This window comes from Mandrillus leucophaeus, unplaced genomic scaffold (genome assembly GCF_000951045.1).
Source record: "Mandrillus leucophaeus isolate KB7577 unplaced genomic scaffold, Mleu.le_1.0 Scaffold668, whole genome shotgun sequence".
Lineage (NCBI taxonomy): Eukaryota > Metazoa > Chordata > Mammalia > Primates > Cercopithecidae > Mandrillus > Mandrillus leucophaeus.
In genome coordinates, this window is record NW_012107230.1 from 458558 (window position 1) to 476176 (window position 17619).

Consider the following 17619-nt stretch of genomic DNA (forward strand, 5'->3'; position numbering starts at 1 on the left):
CAGTGCACCCCAACATAACATTCTATTACTTCACCTCTTTTGTCTCTGTTTTTCAAGTCCTACTTTAGATACCGTACCTCACAAAGAATCCACTATTCTCTCCTGTGTGGATGTGTCTCAGTAACTGGGCATTAGCCATGGATTATCTTGTCTGATTGGGTAGTTCTCTCACGTATGCTTCTATCAGTCTAAGGAGATGTTCTATTCTCCATAAAAAGATTAGTCCATAATTCTTTGTATTTCTCTATATAGTGTGCTTATAGTTGGTGTTCGCAAGTTATTTCTTCATTGGTTATTGAGTTGCTGTTTTCAGCCCCGTAAGTAAGCTATTAATATATGAGTAGGGGGGCGAAGAAAGAGAACACATCATTGATGTCTCTTTATTTAGTGAATAAAATTATACAGCAAAATATGGGTAAGTATAAAATGTTACGGTATTAGCAGTATACACTGAAGAAATACGGAATAAAGGAATGATGAGGTATATTAGGCCCTCACTACTCAAAGCTTCGTCTATAGAATGGCAACTCCATTGTCACTGGGCAGCTTTTTAGAAATGCAAAATCTCACATCACACCTAATGAATCCGAATTTGCAGTGTAACAAGATTCCCAGGTGATTCCTTTGCACATTAAACTTTGAGTAGCATTAAATTAGATAACAATCTCTGAGATCCTGCTTTGTCGAACGCTTCCACTGCAGTGGTTGTCAAATGGCATCCAAGATTCCCCAGAGCAAAACTTGAATAACCACTCATTTGTTTCCTAATTGAAAAATAAAAGTTAATTGGCAGAATTTTCTCAGTTGTTAGTTTTACACTATATTTTTCTTAAATACTTGGCACCTGTTACACATTTGTCTTTCCTGACACCTAACACCTCTTAGTCCTGGCTACACATGAGAACCACCTAGGAAGCTTTTACCATATATATATATATATTTATATATATATAAAACCAAGCCCTGGCCAAGGTACTCTGATTTAATTGGTCTGGGGATAGGCCGCAGGCATGGGCAATTTTTAAAGCCACCCAGATGATTTCAATGGGATGGCTAGAGAACCACTAAGCTAGTATATAAAATGATACATTTAAAGAAAAAAAAAGTACATACATATATATATATATGTTTGCCCCAAAGCCATTTGTCTTTTCCCTGTATTGTTAGGGAGTTTCAGACTAATTGATGATTTGTCTTCATAGCAGAGTTTAACTAATTGATTTTAATTCCAAATACTCACTATATGTTTCTTAAACAGAGGCAGGCCGCTTAATCTCTTTATTTTGTAAACATCAAAAAAAAAGTTTGTATTAGTCAAAGTTCAACCAGAAAAATAGAGCCAGTAAAAGAATATATTGAGAGATTTATTGTTAGGACTTGGCTTGGGCAACTAACTGTATTATCTAGCTGGGCAGGTCTAGGTTTATGGGATAGGCTCTTAGGAAGGGCTGGGACTCTCAGGCATGAGCTAAGGCTATTGCCTTAGGAAGTCTCAGGAAGTAGCTAAGGCTACTGCATCAGGAAGTCTCAGCTTTGCTCTTAAAACCTTTTAAGTGACTGAATAAGGCCCACTCTAGTTATCTAGGATGATCTCTCTTACTTGAAATCAGCTGCTTGTGGATTTTTATCACATCTACAAAGTACCTTTACAGCAACACTTAGACAATTGTTTGATTAAATAACTGGGAAATGTGGCCTCACCAAGCTGACCTTTTAGAACTTGTAGTCATCTATATGTGCAACTCGGGTCTCAAAGATATGATTGCAAATCACTGTTGTGCCATTATTAGTGGCAGTTGCTTCTTTAGAGTGAACAGGTTGAGGAACCAGATTGATGACTCCCCTTACCTGGGACCACCCCCTTTGTTGTTAAAAAAAAAAAATCTGGATCCTAAATAGAAATCTATAATAAATTCAAACACAGCATTGTTTTTCTTTTTCAGAGCATGGACAGAACATCAGGAATATGGATTAATCATAGATGGCTCCACATTGTCACTCATACTAAATTCCAGTCAAGACTCTAGTTCAAACAATTACAAAAGCATTTTCCTACAAATATGTATGAAGTGTACTGCAGTACTCTGCTGTCGGATGGCACCGTTACAGAAAGCCCAGGTAACTGTGAACATTAGTTAACGTTCCATTCTGGATACTTCTGTACACATATGTGGAAATGTTTATTTTTTAAAAAATTATTTCTTCTTCAAAGGGCCATTATTACCATCTAATTTCTTCCTCCAAGGCTTCTTTCTTTTTGTAATCAGACTCAGAAATCTTTTCCCATTTTGAATTAAACTTATGCTGCACCTTGTTGTCCCCTCAATCTGGCTATCCAGTTCCTCACCTTCCAGACTTTTTTCTCTGATGAGTGCTTTTTGCCTGCTGCCACTGCTCCTAGATCCCTTATGACATTAGCTCTGTGTGTTCTTTCTGCTCTTCTTACTCCCTTGGCTTGCCTGCAGGTAGACCTGGCCCATCCCTTGTGTAGTCTTCCATTCTCTTTCTCATTTCTCCTTTGTTCTTGATACCATCAATTATATCCTCCTTAAAATTATCATTTCATGGTCTCTGTGATGGTCCATGGTCCTAACATTTACTTGTCAACGTAGTGACTTTTTATTAGATCTTAAAATTTTCTTCCTCAGACCAGTATGGTTTTTCTTTTATATTGTTCTTGTTACCGGTGCCATTTTTCTCTTGCTCCCTATGTCTCAAAACTACTTTTGATCCTTCTCATCTCCCTCTATATATAGTCACCATGTTCTGTTGGTCCTACCTTTTGTCATAGCTCTCATTTTGATGCCATCTTTCAAAACCTTTTACTGCCCAACTAGTCCAAGCCCTTATGACTTTACACATAGACTATTTGATTTAGTCTCCTCACTGGCTTCCTTGCTTTCACCCATCCATTTTTAATCTCTCCACACTCCCAAATTAATCTTGTTAAAACATAACTCTTCCTATCATATATTCTTTTTCGGACACTTTCAGTAGTTTCATAGTCCCTTAGAATGAAGGGCAGTTGACTGAGTGTGGCGCCTGGGGCTCCCCACTGTTGTCCCTTAACATGGCTCTACATATTTTGTACTTTGTGTCCACTGTCACTCCTTTCTCTGGCGTACATTCTCCACTCCTGTTGGTTGTTCTTCCGTGGTCTTCCATATGTCATACTCAGGGCAACTTTCAAAACTTTTGTCACATCATTTCCTCAACTGGCATTCTCTCTGAATTCCCCTGGCCTAACAAAAATTTTACTCATAATGAAACCTAGCTGAAGGGCCGCCTCCTACATGCTTTCTTTTCCAGCTCCTCCAGTCCAAATTGATCTGCCTCATCTTGCTTCTTTGTATTCACTAGGTACAAGGAAACTTAGAGTCTCGGTTACCTACTTTTTCATTTCCATATATGCTATAGGATATTCTTTCATATGTGTTAGTCTTGCTTCATCAGATTCTTTAACCGGTTGCTCTGAGTGTCTGTGGCTTTTCTTTTACATACTGCACGCGGACACACACACACACACACACACAGCGCCCATCATATTTGGGGCATTTCTTCTGTCTGCCTTCTAGCTCTCAGTCCCCACTGCAATCAGAGGCTCTTCTTTCTTTTCTTCAATCTTGAAAACCTCTCTTGGCCCCAGGTTGGGAATCAGATCCAACCAGAATACACTATTCAAAAGTATCCGTCCCCTTAGTCAGAGGCTTTCCTGCAACAGCGACCTCTTTTTTTTCCCTTATGTTCAGTGTATGCTGTTCAAATTGCTCACCTGGGTTCTGAGTGCTTCACTGCCAGGCAGGTTCCTGACCCCATGCTGCTGCTTCCATCTTAATTATGCCACCACTTGTGGTTTAGTCCTCATTCTGTTTTATTTCTGTCACTGTAGTTATTTTTTGCAGGATATTACATACTTAGCTGTCATGTTCATGTAGGTGATATTCAAGTCACTACCTCCAATCCAAGTATTTGGTGATCTACTTTACTTCTTCACCTGTTTCCCAAACATGTATTCTTGGGTGTGGCATTATCACCCCAAATCTGACTTCTCTAGAGTCCAACCATCATTTTCTCTGGCATCTTCTTTTTCTATGACTGACCTCAGTGTACTTCCAGATTTCTAGATTCAAAACCTTGAAACCTGTGTTGCCTTCCCACATACCACATACATTACTCTTCCATTGTAGTCTTAGTCACTAAATTTTGTCCGTTTCTTGTTACATTGTCTTTTCTGTCTATTCCTTTCTTTTCATTACCTTTCAGGGCCAGGCCTTTCAATAGCTCACTGAACTCCTGGAACTAGCCACCTAACTTCTCTCTTCACCCACAGTCTTGCTTTCCTCCAGTTCTTCCTACATCCTGCTGTCACTTTCATATCACTGCCTGTTGAACTAGCTCCAGATATTTCTGTCCGTGTTCCCTATATGAAAATTCCAGTTGATCTGGGCAAGCCAGACCTATTCTCTCAGCATGTACTGTATTTATCTGGCTATGTGCTCTTAGATATGCTAGTCCGATTCTCTGGAATACTCCTTTATTTCTTTGTCATCTATGCGAGTCATACTAATATTTCATGATTTACATCAAATCACTCTTCCTTCTGTAAAATTCCTGATCACTCTGTCATGTGGTGTCTTCTCCCTTCTCTGGCATCCTAGGCCTTCTTATGTGAATGACAATATCATCCATTCCTGCACAGATGCTACATTTTGTTACTTTGTATTGTTCATCTGCTTATCTAATATTCTTGTACTCATGACCTAACTCTACTACTTCATTTATATGCTTTTTAAGGTGTGTAATGAAACCTTATATCTGTTTTGGCTCTTAGCACATTCCTGTATACAATATAAAGCAAGCTATTATAGTTGATGAATAAATAGTATTTTGGTAAATTTTTTTTTTTTTTCATGAAGCTATCCTAGAGATTGAAGAGGTCTTAATCCAGTTGACCTAGGGCTGAGTGAAAAAGTCTATGTTTACGAATCTAAATCCCTTCATGATTTTATGGTCCATGATTGTATATCCTTTTATCTTTCTACAGTGATGAGTTTTACTCTTTGTAGTCTATATTTTCATGCAGAAGCTGTCACCCTTGATAATTTTATTGCCTTCCCTAAACCTTCCCTGGCTGCGTATTTTTTCCTTGAGGTGCAAATTGTTACTGCACACAGTGTAACAGGTGCACTTAGTTAACCATTATTGTAGCCTAGTAAAAACAAATTTAGTTTGGGTTCTTTAATTTTGTCTTTTATTCTTTCACTTACAGGTTATTTCTGACAGTCTTCTATAAAGTTTTTAAGAAGAACCAAGTTGAGGGGAAGGATTGGGGGAAGTTGGCATCTCATAGTCACATCATTTTTGTGTGAAGTGGAATTCGATGTGGGGTTTTTTGTACTATTTAATACAACTAAAACCTGATTGGATTCTATTTAAAGAAATAACCGCAGGGTGCCTTAGTCTCATGAATTATTTTTAATCACTCCAGTTATGTTGAAAATGGATTTTATTTATGTTAACTGGTCAGAACAATTGTGAGGACAGTATTTTTGCAAAGCATTATTTAGTTACTAAATTATTTTTTTTAAACTGCTAGATTCCAAGGGGTTTTGTGGCTTACCACATCAAACAGTGATTATCTAAAACATAGGGTAGGAGGGCAGCTGATTACCCAATATACTTCCCACAAGTAACTCTGCCAGGAGGTTTTTGGAGAACCCCAAGGCAGAAATATTTTAATACCAGGGATGAACATTTTATTCAGTACCTGTTATGAACATGTCCCTGAACTACACAGTATCATTTATACATCTTGAAGAAACACTCAGAGAATAGTGACAGGCTTTGTACACATATCTTGGGCATCTTTCTGCAAATGTCAACCCCTTTAGTACACCTCTTTTAAAATACAGCTACTCATAGGAGAGGTCAGACCATATTGAGCAGTGAGAGATTTATTAAAGTTTAGTTGGCAGCCAGATAGGTGCAAGAATTTAACATTAGGTAAGTTGGAATAGGTGTTGATGTGCTTCTAGGGAAGGTGAGAGTGTCAGCAGGGAGGAGAGAGTAGCAAGTAACCAAAAACATTGTTCACTGACTTCCTACTTGGTTCTGGTGGCCCTATGTGTGTTACCCCAAATCAGCTTTCTGGCTTCTACTGTTACACATTCAACATCTGATCTGAAAGAACACATGATGCAATGACAAAAGAAGGAAATGTATTGACCTCTAATATGCATGAGAGGCAAAGTTTTTGATAGTTCATATATCACAGAACTAGGACAAGTGGGTGCTGGTGTTATATTTTGAATGGCTGTGTTGTTCTGCATCTGTGAATTTGACACTATTATACATACTACAGTTGGCCCTCCGTATCCATGGGTCCTGCATCCACAGATCCAAACAACTGTGGATTGAAAACATTAGAATAAAACTAAAACAATGAACAGTATAACAATAAAAATAATACAGATTTTAAAACAATACAGTATGACAGCTATTTACATAGCATTTACATTGTAGTTAGGTATTAAAAGTAACCTAGAGATGATTTAAAGTATGCAGGAGGATTTTGGTATCTACGAGGGTCCTGGAACCAATCCTCCAAGGATACTGAGGGATGACTGTATATGCACAAACTACCTTTCTGTTTGCAAGGCCGCTATTTACAATTGTGAATGAGGCATAAACCCCTAAAGTAGTCCAATCTTACATTCTTCTTTGACCTTTTTTATACCTCTTTTGTATTTAATATTTAGATTGTCAGAATGGTGAAGAATTTAAAAGGCAGCCCAATAACTCTGTCGATAGGTGATGGTGCCAATGATGTTAGTATGATCTTGGAATCCCATGTGGGAATAGGTAAGAGACATCTAATGAGATGGCAGCTGTAAAAAGTATCAGTATTGCTTTTAGGTAGTGTGGTCTTACATTCTAGAGTGGCTGTTTTGGTTGCTCATCTTGAATTTGAATTTTGGAGTTAAAATTGTTAATTAAATGAATGCCTCATCTGATCATGCAACATGTCCATCCCAAGGTCCTGCCCTGTGGTAGAAATGTAGCAATGTAACAAAGTTAAAGGATGTTTTTCAATTAGCCAAGTAGAGTGAATTTCCCAAAGCTACTGGCAGCACAATTGATTGTTTAGCTCTTACTTTGACAGCATGCGTGAAACTTCTATTGATTTTCTGCCCTGGCCAGACTGCCTACTTATGTTGCTGTCCTATATCTTTTGAGACCTCAACTGTTTGGGGCTAAGAAATGATAATTGATTGGCTGTTTTTAACATGGCAGTATTAATGGGTGGTTTGGGCTGTAGTGTTGAATTTATATATTGACATGCAACAACAGCTTTTCCACCACCTGTATCACTTTTTCCTTCTCTGGTTGCTATTAGGCAGCACAGCTAACTCCCCAGCAAGTTAGTTAGCTAGTTTGTTTGTTTTGGCAGGGTGGTGGGACCAGATATGGAATTCGTATCTTGGGAATTATTGTACTGCAGTTTAGATTCCCAAATTGTTCTTTTCATTTGGAAGTATTCCTATTTATTGTGCAACTTTTAAGTTCTACTCATTGGTTATCCAAGTGTCAAATGGCCTAAAGCTGCTCGAGCTCATAGAACCCTTGCGCTGCTAGTCAGGGTTTCATTCATGAAAGAATTTCACCGTCTTCTCATTGAGCCCCTAGACCACAAACCCCAGGTTTCTGAGTTGCCTTAATATAGCACCTAGTCTAGGGTCATACACAATTTAGCCCTTACTGAGTGACTTAATAATTTTTAAGTTGAATTTTTTTCCTTCAGATAATTTTTGCCTTGTAATGATTGAAATAATGATTCTGTTTAATTGTTGTATGCTGTGTTACAAATAGGGAGTTACCAGTTAAACTTAAATTATTTGGTAAGTCTCAGTGTCACTGTTAAAGAAAGCTCTTTTGGTTTTTAAAAAAGGAAAACTAAATGATAGAATTGACCTATAACATTTAACCAAGTTGAAACTATGAAAATAAATCAGGGAGTCATTTATTCTAGAAAATGCTCACTGTATAGAGATACTCTCTTTTAGGTATTAAAGGCAAAGAAGGTCGCCAAGCAGCTAGGAATAGCGATTATTCTGTTCCAAAGTTTAAACACTTAAAGAAACTGCTATTGGCTCATGGACATCTATATTATGTGAGAATAGCACACCTTGTACAGTACTTCTTCTATAAGGTATGTGATAAAATATATGTAATTTAATTTCTTTTTAATCCAGCATTGACTCAGCTTGGTCATGGTGGTGGTGTTCTTCCTTTTTTTTTTTATGCTGCTTTTGCTATCTCATACTGAAATTTGCAGTCAACAAAGCAGAGGTTGTCTATTGGATGAATCAGAAAACAGAGATTCCTTTTGATGCAAAATATTTGATAGGAATTTTTAAGCCCTCTTTATTGAAATATAAATTAAATACAATAAAGTGTATTCATCAAAAGTGTACAGTTCCATGAGTTTTGCCAGTTGTATCCATCCATGTAACCATCACACCAGTCAAAAAATAGAACATTGTGGCTTGCTAGTGGCTCATTCCTGTAATCCTAGTGCTTTGGGAGGCCAAGGTGGGAGGATCACTTGAGGTCAGGATTTTGAGACCAGCCTGGGCAATAATGAGAGACCTTGTCTCTACAAAAATAAAAATTTTCTAAAATGAAATTTTTGCAGTCATTTATAAATTGTCTATAAGCATGCCAACCAAGAGAACTACTGGTAACATTTTGATATGTGACCTTGCTGGTCTTTTGTCTGTACAAATTAATGTATATATGTATTTTTTTTGTACTTTTATACACTATACACTACATATGGGTTTTTAAAATTTTTTCGAGACATAATTTAACAAAATTCACCTTTTTTAAAGAAACATTTTCTTAAAGACAGAGTGTCTCTCTGTTGCCCAGGCTGGAGTGCAGTGGTGTGATCTTGGCTCACTGTAGCCTCTGTGTCCTGGGTTCAAATGATGCTCATGCCTCAGCTTCCCGAGTAGCTGGGATTACAAGCCCTTGCCACCACACCTGGCTGATTTTTGTGTTTTTAATAGAGACAAGGTTTCACCATGTTGGCCAGACTGGCCTTGAACTCCTGACCTCAAGTGATCTGCCCCCCTCAGCCTCTCAAAATGCTGGGATTACAGGCTTGAGCCACCACACTTGGCCTAAAATTCACCATTTTAAAGTTTATAATTCAATGACTATAGTGTGTTCACTATGATGTGCAACCATCATCATTGTCTAATTCTAAAACTTTTCTATCATTCCCAAAAGAAACCTTGTACCTATTGGTATAATACATATTGCTTTGCACTTTGCCTTTTTCACTTAATTTATATTGTGAACATTTTTCTCACCCAACTTAATATTCTTCCAAAACATAATTGTGCAACATCACAAATCCCCAATATTGGACACTGAAGTAGTTTCCTCAACAATACCTTGGTTTCCTTTTATCACGAAGCATTAGTGTATACATTAGACTGAGTCTGCATACCTGTTATTGTCTACCAGGGAATAGAATTTACTAAATTTCTTAATTCGATTCTAGTTTGTAGATAGAGTATTTAGTGCATCTTCCAACTACTCGAATCATATAGTATTTAGTATATGATTCAAGTAGTCATATTTGAATTTCATACCCTATATTTTATAAGAGTTAAAGCTCAGCACCTGATTTTGTGTGTCAGTTGTCTATAGTCAACTCTAGGTCTTTCTTACTAACTTTATATTTAAAGAAAGTATTTATTTATAAAACTATGAACCCAGTTTCACAAATTATTCTAAGACCCTGCTAGCCGGTATTTGCTGGTAGCCAGGCCAAACACTGTGTAGGAGGAAGATCATGATGATGATGGTAACCCAATATGTGTAAGGTATTTTGTGAGTTCACAAAATCACTTTTTAAAAAATGTAATCCTCACAAACATCCTATGAGACAAGTAGTATTATCTCCATTTAAGATACATGGAAAGTAGAGCTCAGAGAGATGATATAACTTGCCTTTGGCTTTCCATCCAGGAGGCGATGTTCCACCATAGACTCATTTACTCCAAATCCGGGACTTTTTATGTGTCACAGTTAGGGTCTTTTGGGCCTTGCACCCAGTAACAGTAGCTTATGGAAATAAAGAGTTATTCTCTCTTGACCTCCACCTAGCAGGAAGGAGATCCCTTGAAGATTTGTCATTCAGATCTGCCTAGTAATCTAAACCTATTCCAGAGGCTTATTTTGCCTCTTTTGAGTTTTGGCCTGCAGTTTAAGCAACTGCCACCAGATGGAAGGAATGCTCTGCTAAGGAGAACAAAACAAGCTTTAAAATGGCAAATGTTGACCAGTGGTTATTTATGTAGATTATATTCTCTGTCTTCGTTAGTGTCTCTAGGCTCATTATCATCTTGGTTACTGACTCAGCAGTATTTCTTTTTTATTACTATCTTTTGTGCCAAGAGGATTTCTAAAATTTTCAACTCTATTTGGCTGAGCTAAGAGGTCTTTCTGTCCTCTCGCCATCGTCTTCAAATTGTTATTGCCCACTCCTGGAGTACTTCAGTGACAGGTCTTCCTACCTTCTGTTTGTCCATTTAATCCTCCTTATATAATTCAGCTAGATTAGTGTTTAAAGAATGCCACTTTTCAACTTGTCCCTTAGAAACTTTACTCTCCATTGTCTCAGCTTTAGTCTGGCTTTTAATGCACCCCACAATGTGACCCTGTCTTACCATATAAGTTTAAAATATATTCATTCTTGCCTTGGTTCCTGCCATCAACATGTCCTGTTCATCTTTATTCATAGTTCAAGTTCTAACTTCTTTATTCAATCAGTCAACAAATATATTTTAAACGTGTTACCATGTGCCAAGGCCTGTTTTAGGCGCTTGAGGATACACCATGGTGTAAGACAGGCAGTGTCCCTGTTCTCATGAAAATTAGATTCTGGTGAGTGAGGTAGATACCCACTCTCCCTTATCATGAAGCAACCTTGTGATCCCCCACTGAGCTCTACCTGCTTCAACCTCAGAACACTTATTTTTTTCATAAACTGTGACTCTAGAAATACTATGGACTATATTTTGCATTGTACCAGAACTGATAACGTACAAATGAGTGTTGCTTTTCCAGGTGATGACCTTGGGAGCTCTGACTCATGCTGCAGGGGTGATTCAAAACATGTTGAGCTCATTTCTTTAGAAACATCCTCCAGAGTCAGTAGTACATTGATTTAAATATCCTCAGCTATGGTAGATGTTCATCCTTTGGGGTTGCATTTGATTTTTAAAAACAGTCTCAAGTCTCCTAGAGCTAATTCTGGAGAATTAGCTGACAGAAGGGAGGAGACTAGTTTTCTGGCATGACTGGAAAGTGGGCTGTTGAAGGGGCTTCTCGAAGAGAAGTTCAGAGACATCATGAACAAGTAACAGCAAAGAAGCTCACAGCCTGCTTTGAAGAATAGCAGTTATTTGAAAATTCTAGTCCTGGTAGTTTTGCTTAAAGACATTAATTTCAGTATTTTATAGTCACACTTAGTAACTTTTACTACCTTATGACTTCCCAGCTTGTGTTTCTTTTCTGCTTGTCTTTTTAGTATTTCTAAAATTAAACAATATGTCCCTTAGGACAGTGGTCCCCAACCTTTTTGGCACCAGGGATCTCAGGCCCTAATGCTCACTTGCCTGCCGCTCACCTCCTGCTGTGCATCCTCGGGGGGAGGGGAGGGGGTCCCTGACTTAGGAAAAAGAAGTTGACTCTTTTTTTGGTATCATCTGTGTGCCATCTTTGTGTGTAGTAGATGCTCAATAATGATATGTTGATTGTTTGATGAGATAGTAATAAAGGCATTAAAGCATTAGTTGATATTGGTAGTGTCAACATAATCTATAATAATTTCCCAACTATTTGTTGGCATTAATTGACTTTAAATGTACACTTGCAGCATTGTCAGTCTACTATATGGTTTGCAAATCTAATTGGTGTTAAAGATACAGTGTCATTAGGTGTTCATATTGGATGAGCTCATTTATTTCCTGGAAGAAGGATAGCAACAGATTCTCATTAAGTAAATAAGATCCTCTTCTGCCTTGATAGGGCAAAAGTTGGCCTTAATATGAATTAATTATTTTTTTAGTTGTTTCCTTATGTCTGTGGAATAGAGGTTTATTGCATTCTGGCATTAGAAGGATTTAGGAGTAATTATAAACTATTTGGAATATAGTTTCCCATTTTAGTTTAGCAAGTTGATTAAGTGAAAATGTTAATCCTTGTCTTCATTTTTTTTTTCAGAACCTTTGTTTCATTTTGCCACAGTTTTTGTACCAGTTTTTCTGTGGATTCTCGCAACAGGTTTGTTTCCCAAGTTTTCATTATAATGTGGTTTATATTTGCTGTTAATAAATTACCCTTATATATTAGATTTATAGAGATTAGAGATGTATATACAAAGTAAAGGGATCTCTTGGTTTTGACGATAGCAAATGTGTATGTCTTTGCTTTACTAGCTTTCTTATTGTTATCTTCATTTTGAAATGCTTTTGGTACATCCTGTTGGAGATGTGATAACATTAAAAAAAGAGTATTTTGAATTTTTTCTTTTTATCAATGTATAAAATGTTTCATAATTCTAAAATGTTATAGTTTAATATTTTATCAGATGAAATCTCCCAACTTTGCAGGCTCTCAGGTTAGTTTTATAGAAAAACATTAATCTTTAAGCTATCCAAGAACCTGTGATTCCTAGAGAAAGCCTTGGATTACGTAAAGCAGCTATAGATGTTTTGCCTTCTGTTGTTTTCTGAACATGTATTACATAAGGAATATGTTATATATTAACTTGATACATAAGTGGTAGGATAGCGAGGCATCTTTGTTTTAAAAACTGTAATGGATTTGACATTGCTTCTAATGGGAGGTATAGCAAAATACAGGAGCTTATAATACTCAGTGACTCAGAAATTTTATAATTAATCTGTGAGAAGTTCAATGATTTTTCCAAACTGAGCTACCACATTGCCATAGGTGTTACGTTTCTAAATTTCAAAGGCAAGCTTTACATACGCTTCTGTGAATACAAAGTACACTTATGAATACACTTATGTATTCTTCTTGGTTCCTCCTGGTAGGAAGTGATTTTCTTCTAATTCTTTGGCAGCATTTTTTTTTTTTTTTTAACTTTTAGGTTCAGGAGTGCATGTGCAGGTTTATATTGGCAAACTCATGCCACAGGAGTTTGGTGTTCAGTTTATTTTGTCACCCAGGTAAAAAGTATAGTACCTGGTAGGTAGCTTTTTGATCCTCTCCCTCCTCTCACTCTCCACCCTGAAGTAGACTCCAGTGTCTTTTTCCCTTCTTTGTGTCCATATGTTCTCATTGTTTAGCTCCCACTTACAAGTGAGAACATGCTGTATTTGGTTTTCTCTTTCTGCATTAGTTTGCTTAGGATGATGGCTTCCAGCTCCATCCGTGTTGCTGCAAATGACGTGATCTTATTCTTTTTTATGTTTGCGTAGTATTTCACGGTGTATATGTACCACATTTTCTTTTTCCAGTCTACCATTGAGGGGAATTTAGGTTGATTACATGTCTTTGATATTATGAAGAGTGCTGCAGTAAACGTGTGTGTGTGTCTGTATGGTGGAATAATTTATATTCCTTTGGGTATATACCCAGTAATGGGATTGCTGGGTTGAATGGTAATTCTGTTTTAAGGTCTTTGAGGAATCATCACACTGCTTTCCACAATGGCTAATTTACATTCTCACCAGCATTCTACAAGTGTTCCCTTTTTTCTGCAACCTTGCCAGCATCTGGTTTTTTTTCTTTTTTGACTTTTTAATAATAGCCATTCTGACTGGTATGAGATGATATCTTGTTTTTGTTTTGATTTGCATTTCTCTAATGATTAGTGATGTTGAGCGTTTTTTCATATGCTTGTTGGCTGCGTGTTTGTTTTCATTTGAAAAGTGTCTGTTCGTGTCCTTTGCCCACTTTTTAATGGGGTGATTTGATTTTTGCTTACAAATTTATGTAAGTTCCTTATAGATGTTGGGTATTAGACATTTGTCACATTCATCATTTGCAGATATTTTCTCCCGTTTTGTAGGTTGTCAGTTTACTCTGTTGATAGTCATCTTCTTGTATGCAGAAATTCTTTATTTAATTAGGTAACATTTGTCAGTTTTTGTTTTTGTTGCTATTGCCTTCAGCATCTTTGTGATGAAATCTTTGCCAACTCCTATGTCCAGACTGGTATATCCTAGGTTATCTTCCAGGGTGGTTATAGTTTTAGGTTTTACATTTAAGTCTTTAATCCATCTTGAGTTGATTTTTGTATATGGCATAAGAAACGGGTTCAGTTTCAATCTTCTGCATGTGGCTAGCAAGTTATCCCGTGCCATTTATTGAATAGGGATTCTTTTCCCCATTGCTTGTTTGTGTCAGCTGTGTTGAAGATCACATGGTTGTAGATATGTGGCCTTATTTCCGGGCTCTCTGTTCTGTTCCATTGTTTTATGTATGTCTGTTTTTGTACCGTACCATGTTGTTTTGGTTACTGTAGCCTGTAGTATAGTTTGAAGTCAGGTAATGTAATGCCTCCAGCTTTGTTCCTTTTGCTTAGGATTGCCTTGGCTATTCGGGCTCTTTTTCAGTGCCATATGAATATTAAAATATTTATTTCTAATTCTGTGAAGAATATAATTACTAGTTTGATAGGAATAGCATTGAACTTGTAAATTGCTTTGGGCAGTATGGCCATTTTAACAATATTGATTCTTCCTATCCAAGAGCATGGAATATTTTTCCATTTGTTTGTATCATCTCTGATTTCTTTGAGCAATGTTTTGCAATTTTCATTTTAAAGATCTTTCACCTCGCTGGTTAGCTGTATTTCTAGGCATTTCATTATTTTTGTGGCTATTGTGAATGGGATTATGTTACTGATTTGGCTCTCAGCTTGGATGTTGTTGGTATATAGGATTGCTACTGATTTTTGTACATTAATTTCGTATCCTGAAACTTTGCTGAAGTTAACAGGTCAAGCTTTTGGGCCAAGGCTGTGAGGTTTTCTAGATATAGAATCATATTGTCTGCAAACAGGGATAGTTTGACTTCCTGTCTTCCTATTTGGATGCCTTTTATTTATTTCTCTTGCCCAATTGCTTTGGCTAGGACTTCCAGTACTATGTTAAATAGGAGTGGTGAGAGAGGGCATCCTTTTCTTCTTCTAGTTTTTGAGGGAATGCTTCCAGCTTTTCCTTGTTAAGTGTGATGTCGGCTATCGGTTTTTCTTAGATGGCTCTTATTATTTTGAAGAATGTTCCTTCAATGCCTAGTTTGTTGAGAGTTTTTTAACATGATGGATTTTATTGAAAACCTTTTCTGCATCTATTGAGATGATCATGTGGCTTTTGTTTTTAGTTCTGTTTATGTGATAAATCACATTTATTGATTGGCATATATTGAACCAACCTTGCATTCTAGTGATAAAGCCTGCTTGATCATGGTGGATTAGCTTTGTGATGTGCTGCTGGATTCAGTTTGCTGGTATTTTGTTAAAGTGTTTTTGCATCTATCTTCATCAAGGATATTGGCCTGAAGTTTTCTTTTTGTTGTTGGTGTTGTGTCTGTGCCAAAGTTTTCGTATCAGAATGATGCTGGCCTCAGAATGATTTAGGGAGAAGTCCCTCCTCCTCAATTTTTTGGAATAGTTTCAGTAGAAATGCTAGAGATCTTCTTTATACATCTGGTAGATTTTGACTGTGATTCCATCTGGTCATGAACTTTTTTTTGGTTGGTAGACTTTTTATTAGCATTCAGTTTTAGAAGTCATTATTGGTCTTTTGAGGGATTCAGGAAATCCCTGGTTTTCTGACTGGTTCAGTCTTGGGAGGTTGTACATGTCCAGAAATTTAACCATTTCTTGTAGGTTTTCTAGTTTGTATGCATAGAAATGTTCATAGTAGTCTCTGAGGGGTTTTTTTTTTTATTTCTGTTGTGTCTGTAGTATCATCTGCTCTGTCATTTCTGATTTTGTTTATTTGAATCTTCTCTTTTTTTTCTTTATTAGTCCAGCTAGTGGTCTATATATATTATTAAATTTTTTCAAATAACCATCTCCTGGATTTCTTGGTCTTTTGTATGGTTTTTTGCATCTCAGTTTCCCTCAGTTCAGCTCTGATTTTGGTTATTTCTTGTTTTCTTCTAGCTTTGGGGTTGGTTTGCTCTTGTTTCTGTAGTTGCTCTAGTTGTGATGTTGGGTTGTTAATTTGATTTCTTTCTTTCTCTCTCTCTCTCTCTCTCTTTCTCTCTCTCTCTCTCTCTCCCTCCCTCCCTCCCTCCTTCCTTCCTTCCTTCCTACCTTCTTTCCCTCCCCTCCCACTCCCCCTCCCCTTCCCCTTCCCCTTCCCCTTCCCTTTCCCTTTCCCGAGTCTTGCTCTGTCGCCCAGGCTGGAATGCAGTGGTGTGATCTTGGCTCACTGCCACCTCCACCTCCTGTGTTCAAGTGATTTTGATTTCTCCTGCCTCAGCCTCCTGAGTAACTGAGATTACAGGTGCCTGTCACCACACCTGGCTGATTTTTGTATTTTATTAGAGACGGGGTTTCACCATGTTGGTCAGGCTGGTCTTGAACTCCTGACCTTAAATGATCTGCCTATGTTGACACCTCCCAAATTGCTGGGATTACGGGCTTGAGCCACTGTGCCTGGCCTTCTTTTTAACTTTTTGATGTAGGTGTTTAGTGCTATAAATTTCCCTCTTAACACTTCCTTAGCTGTGTCCCAGAGATTCGGGTATGTTGTATCTTTGTTCTTTATTAGTTTTAAAGAAATTCTTGATTTTTGCCTTAATTTCATTATTTACCCCCAAATCATTCAGGAGCAGGTTAATTTCCATGTTGTTGTATGGTTTTGAGTGATTTTCTTGGTATTCATTTCTATTTTTATCACACTGTGGTTTGAGAGTATGGTTGGTATGATTTTTGTTTTTTGGAATTTGCTGTGGATTGTTATGTCCAATTGTGTGCTTAATTTTAGAGTATGTGCCATGTGGCGATAAGAGGAATGTATATTCGGTTGTTTTGGGGGTAGAGAGTTCTGTAGATGTCTATTAGGTCCATTTGGTCACATGTTGAGTTCAGGGCCTGAATATCTTTGTTAATTTTTGACCTCAGTGATCTGTCTCATACTGCCATCAGTGCCATGTCATTAGCCCCCAGTAGTGCCAGTTAAACGGATCATCTTTCATTATAAATTAAGCATCTTTCAGTTTTCGGAAGTGCCATCAACCTTCTTGTATTCAAAATTAATAGTATTAGAGAGTTTCGTAAGTTCTGATCAATCTGTTTTTCTTGAACATTCAAATTGCTAGTGAGCAAAATGTTGCTAATTCCTTACTTTCTTGGATGAATGCAAGTATTAAAAATATATGAAATTCTCTTAACTAATGTGTAGCAGTGTGCTAAAGGTTAAGTTGACTTGTTCTGGTGGAAATACTGTTTTCATTTTGAAAGGAGTCTGTTGCTTTATTATCCTTTTAAAACGTGTTTACCAAGCACAAGTTTTAGGGCAAAAAGGACTTACTCCTTATAAAACCAGCTGAGATTTA

At 37.2% G+C, this 17619-nt stretch overlaps 1 protein-coding gene across 3 annotated transcripts in view; it reads left to right on the plus strand.

Moving 5' to 3' along the window:
* The window catches only part of ATP11C (ATPase, class VI, type 11C), a 206976-nt gene that overhangs the window by 163488 nt on the left and 25869 nt on the right, over window positions 1–17619 (plus strand). For all 3 annotated transcript variants that reach the window (XM_012001616.1, XM_012001615.1, XM_012001618.1), the window contains exons 20-23: window positions 1944–2118; window positions 6759–6861; window positions 8064–8209; window positions 12301–12360. In XM_012001616.1, the coding sequence (XP_011857006.1) occupies window positions 1944–2118; window positions 6759–6861; window positions 8064–8209; window positions 12301–12360 (484 nt within the window). The remainder of the gene's footprint in view (window positions 1–1943; window positions 2119–6758; window positions 6862–8063; window positions 8210–12300; window positions 12361–17619) is intronic.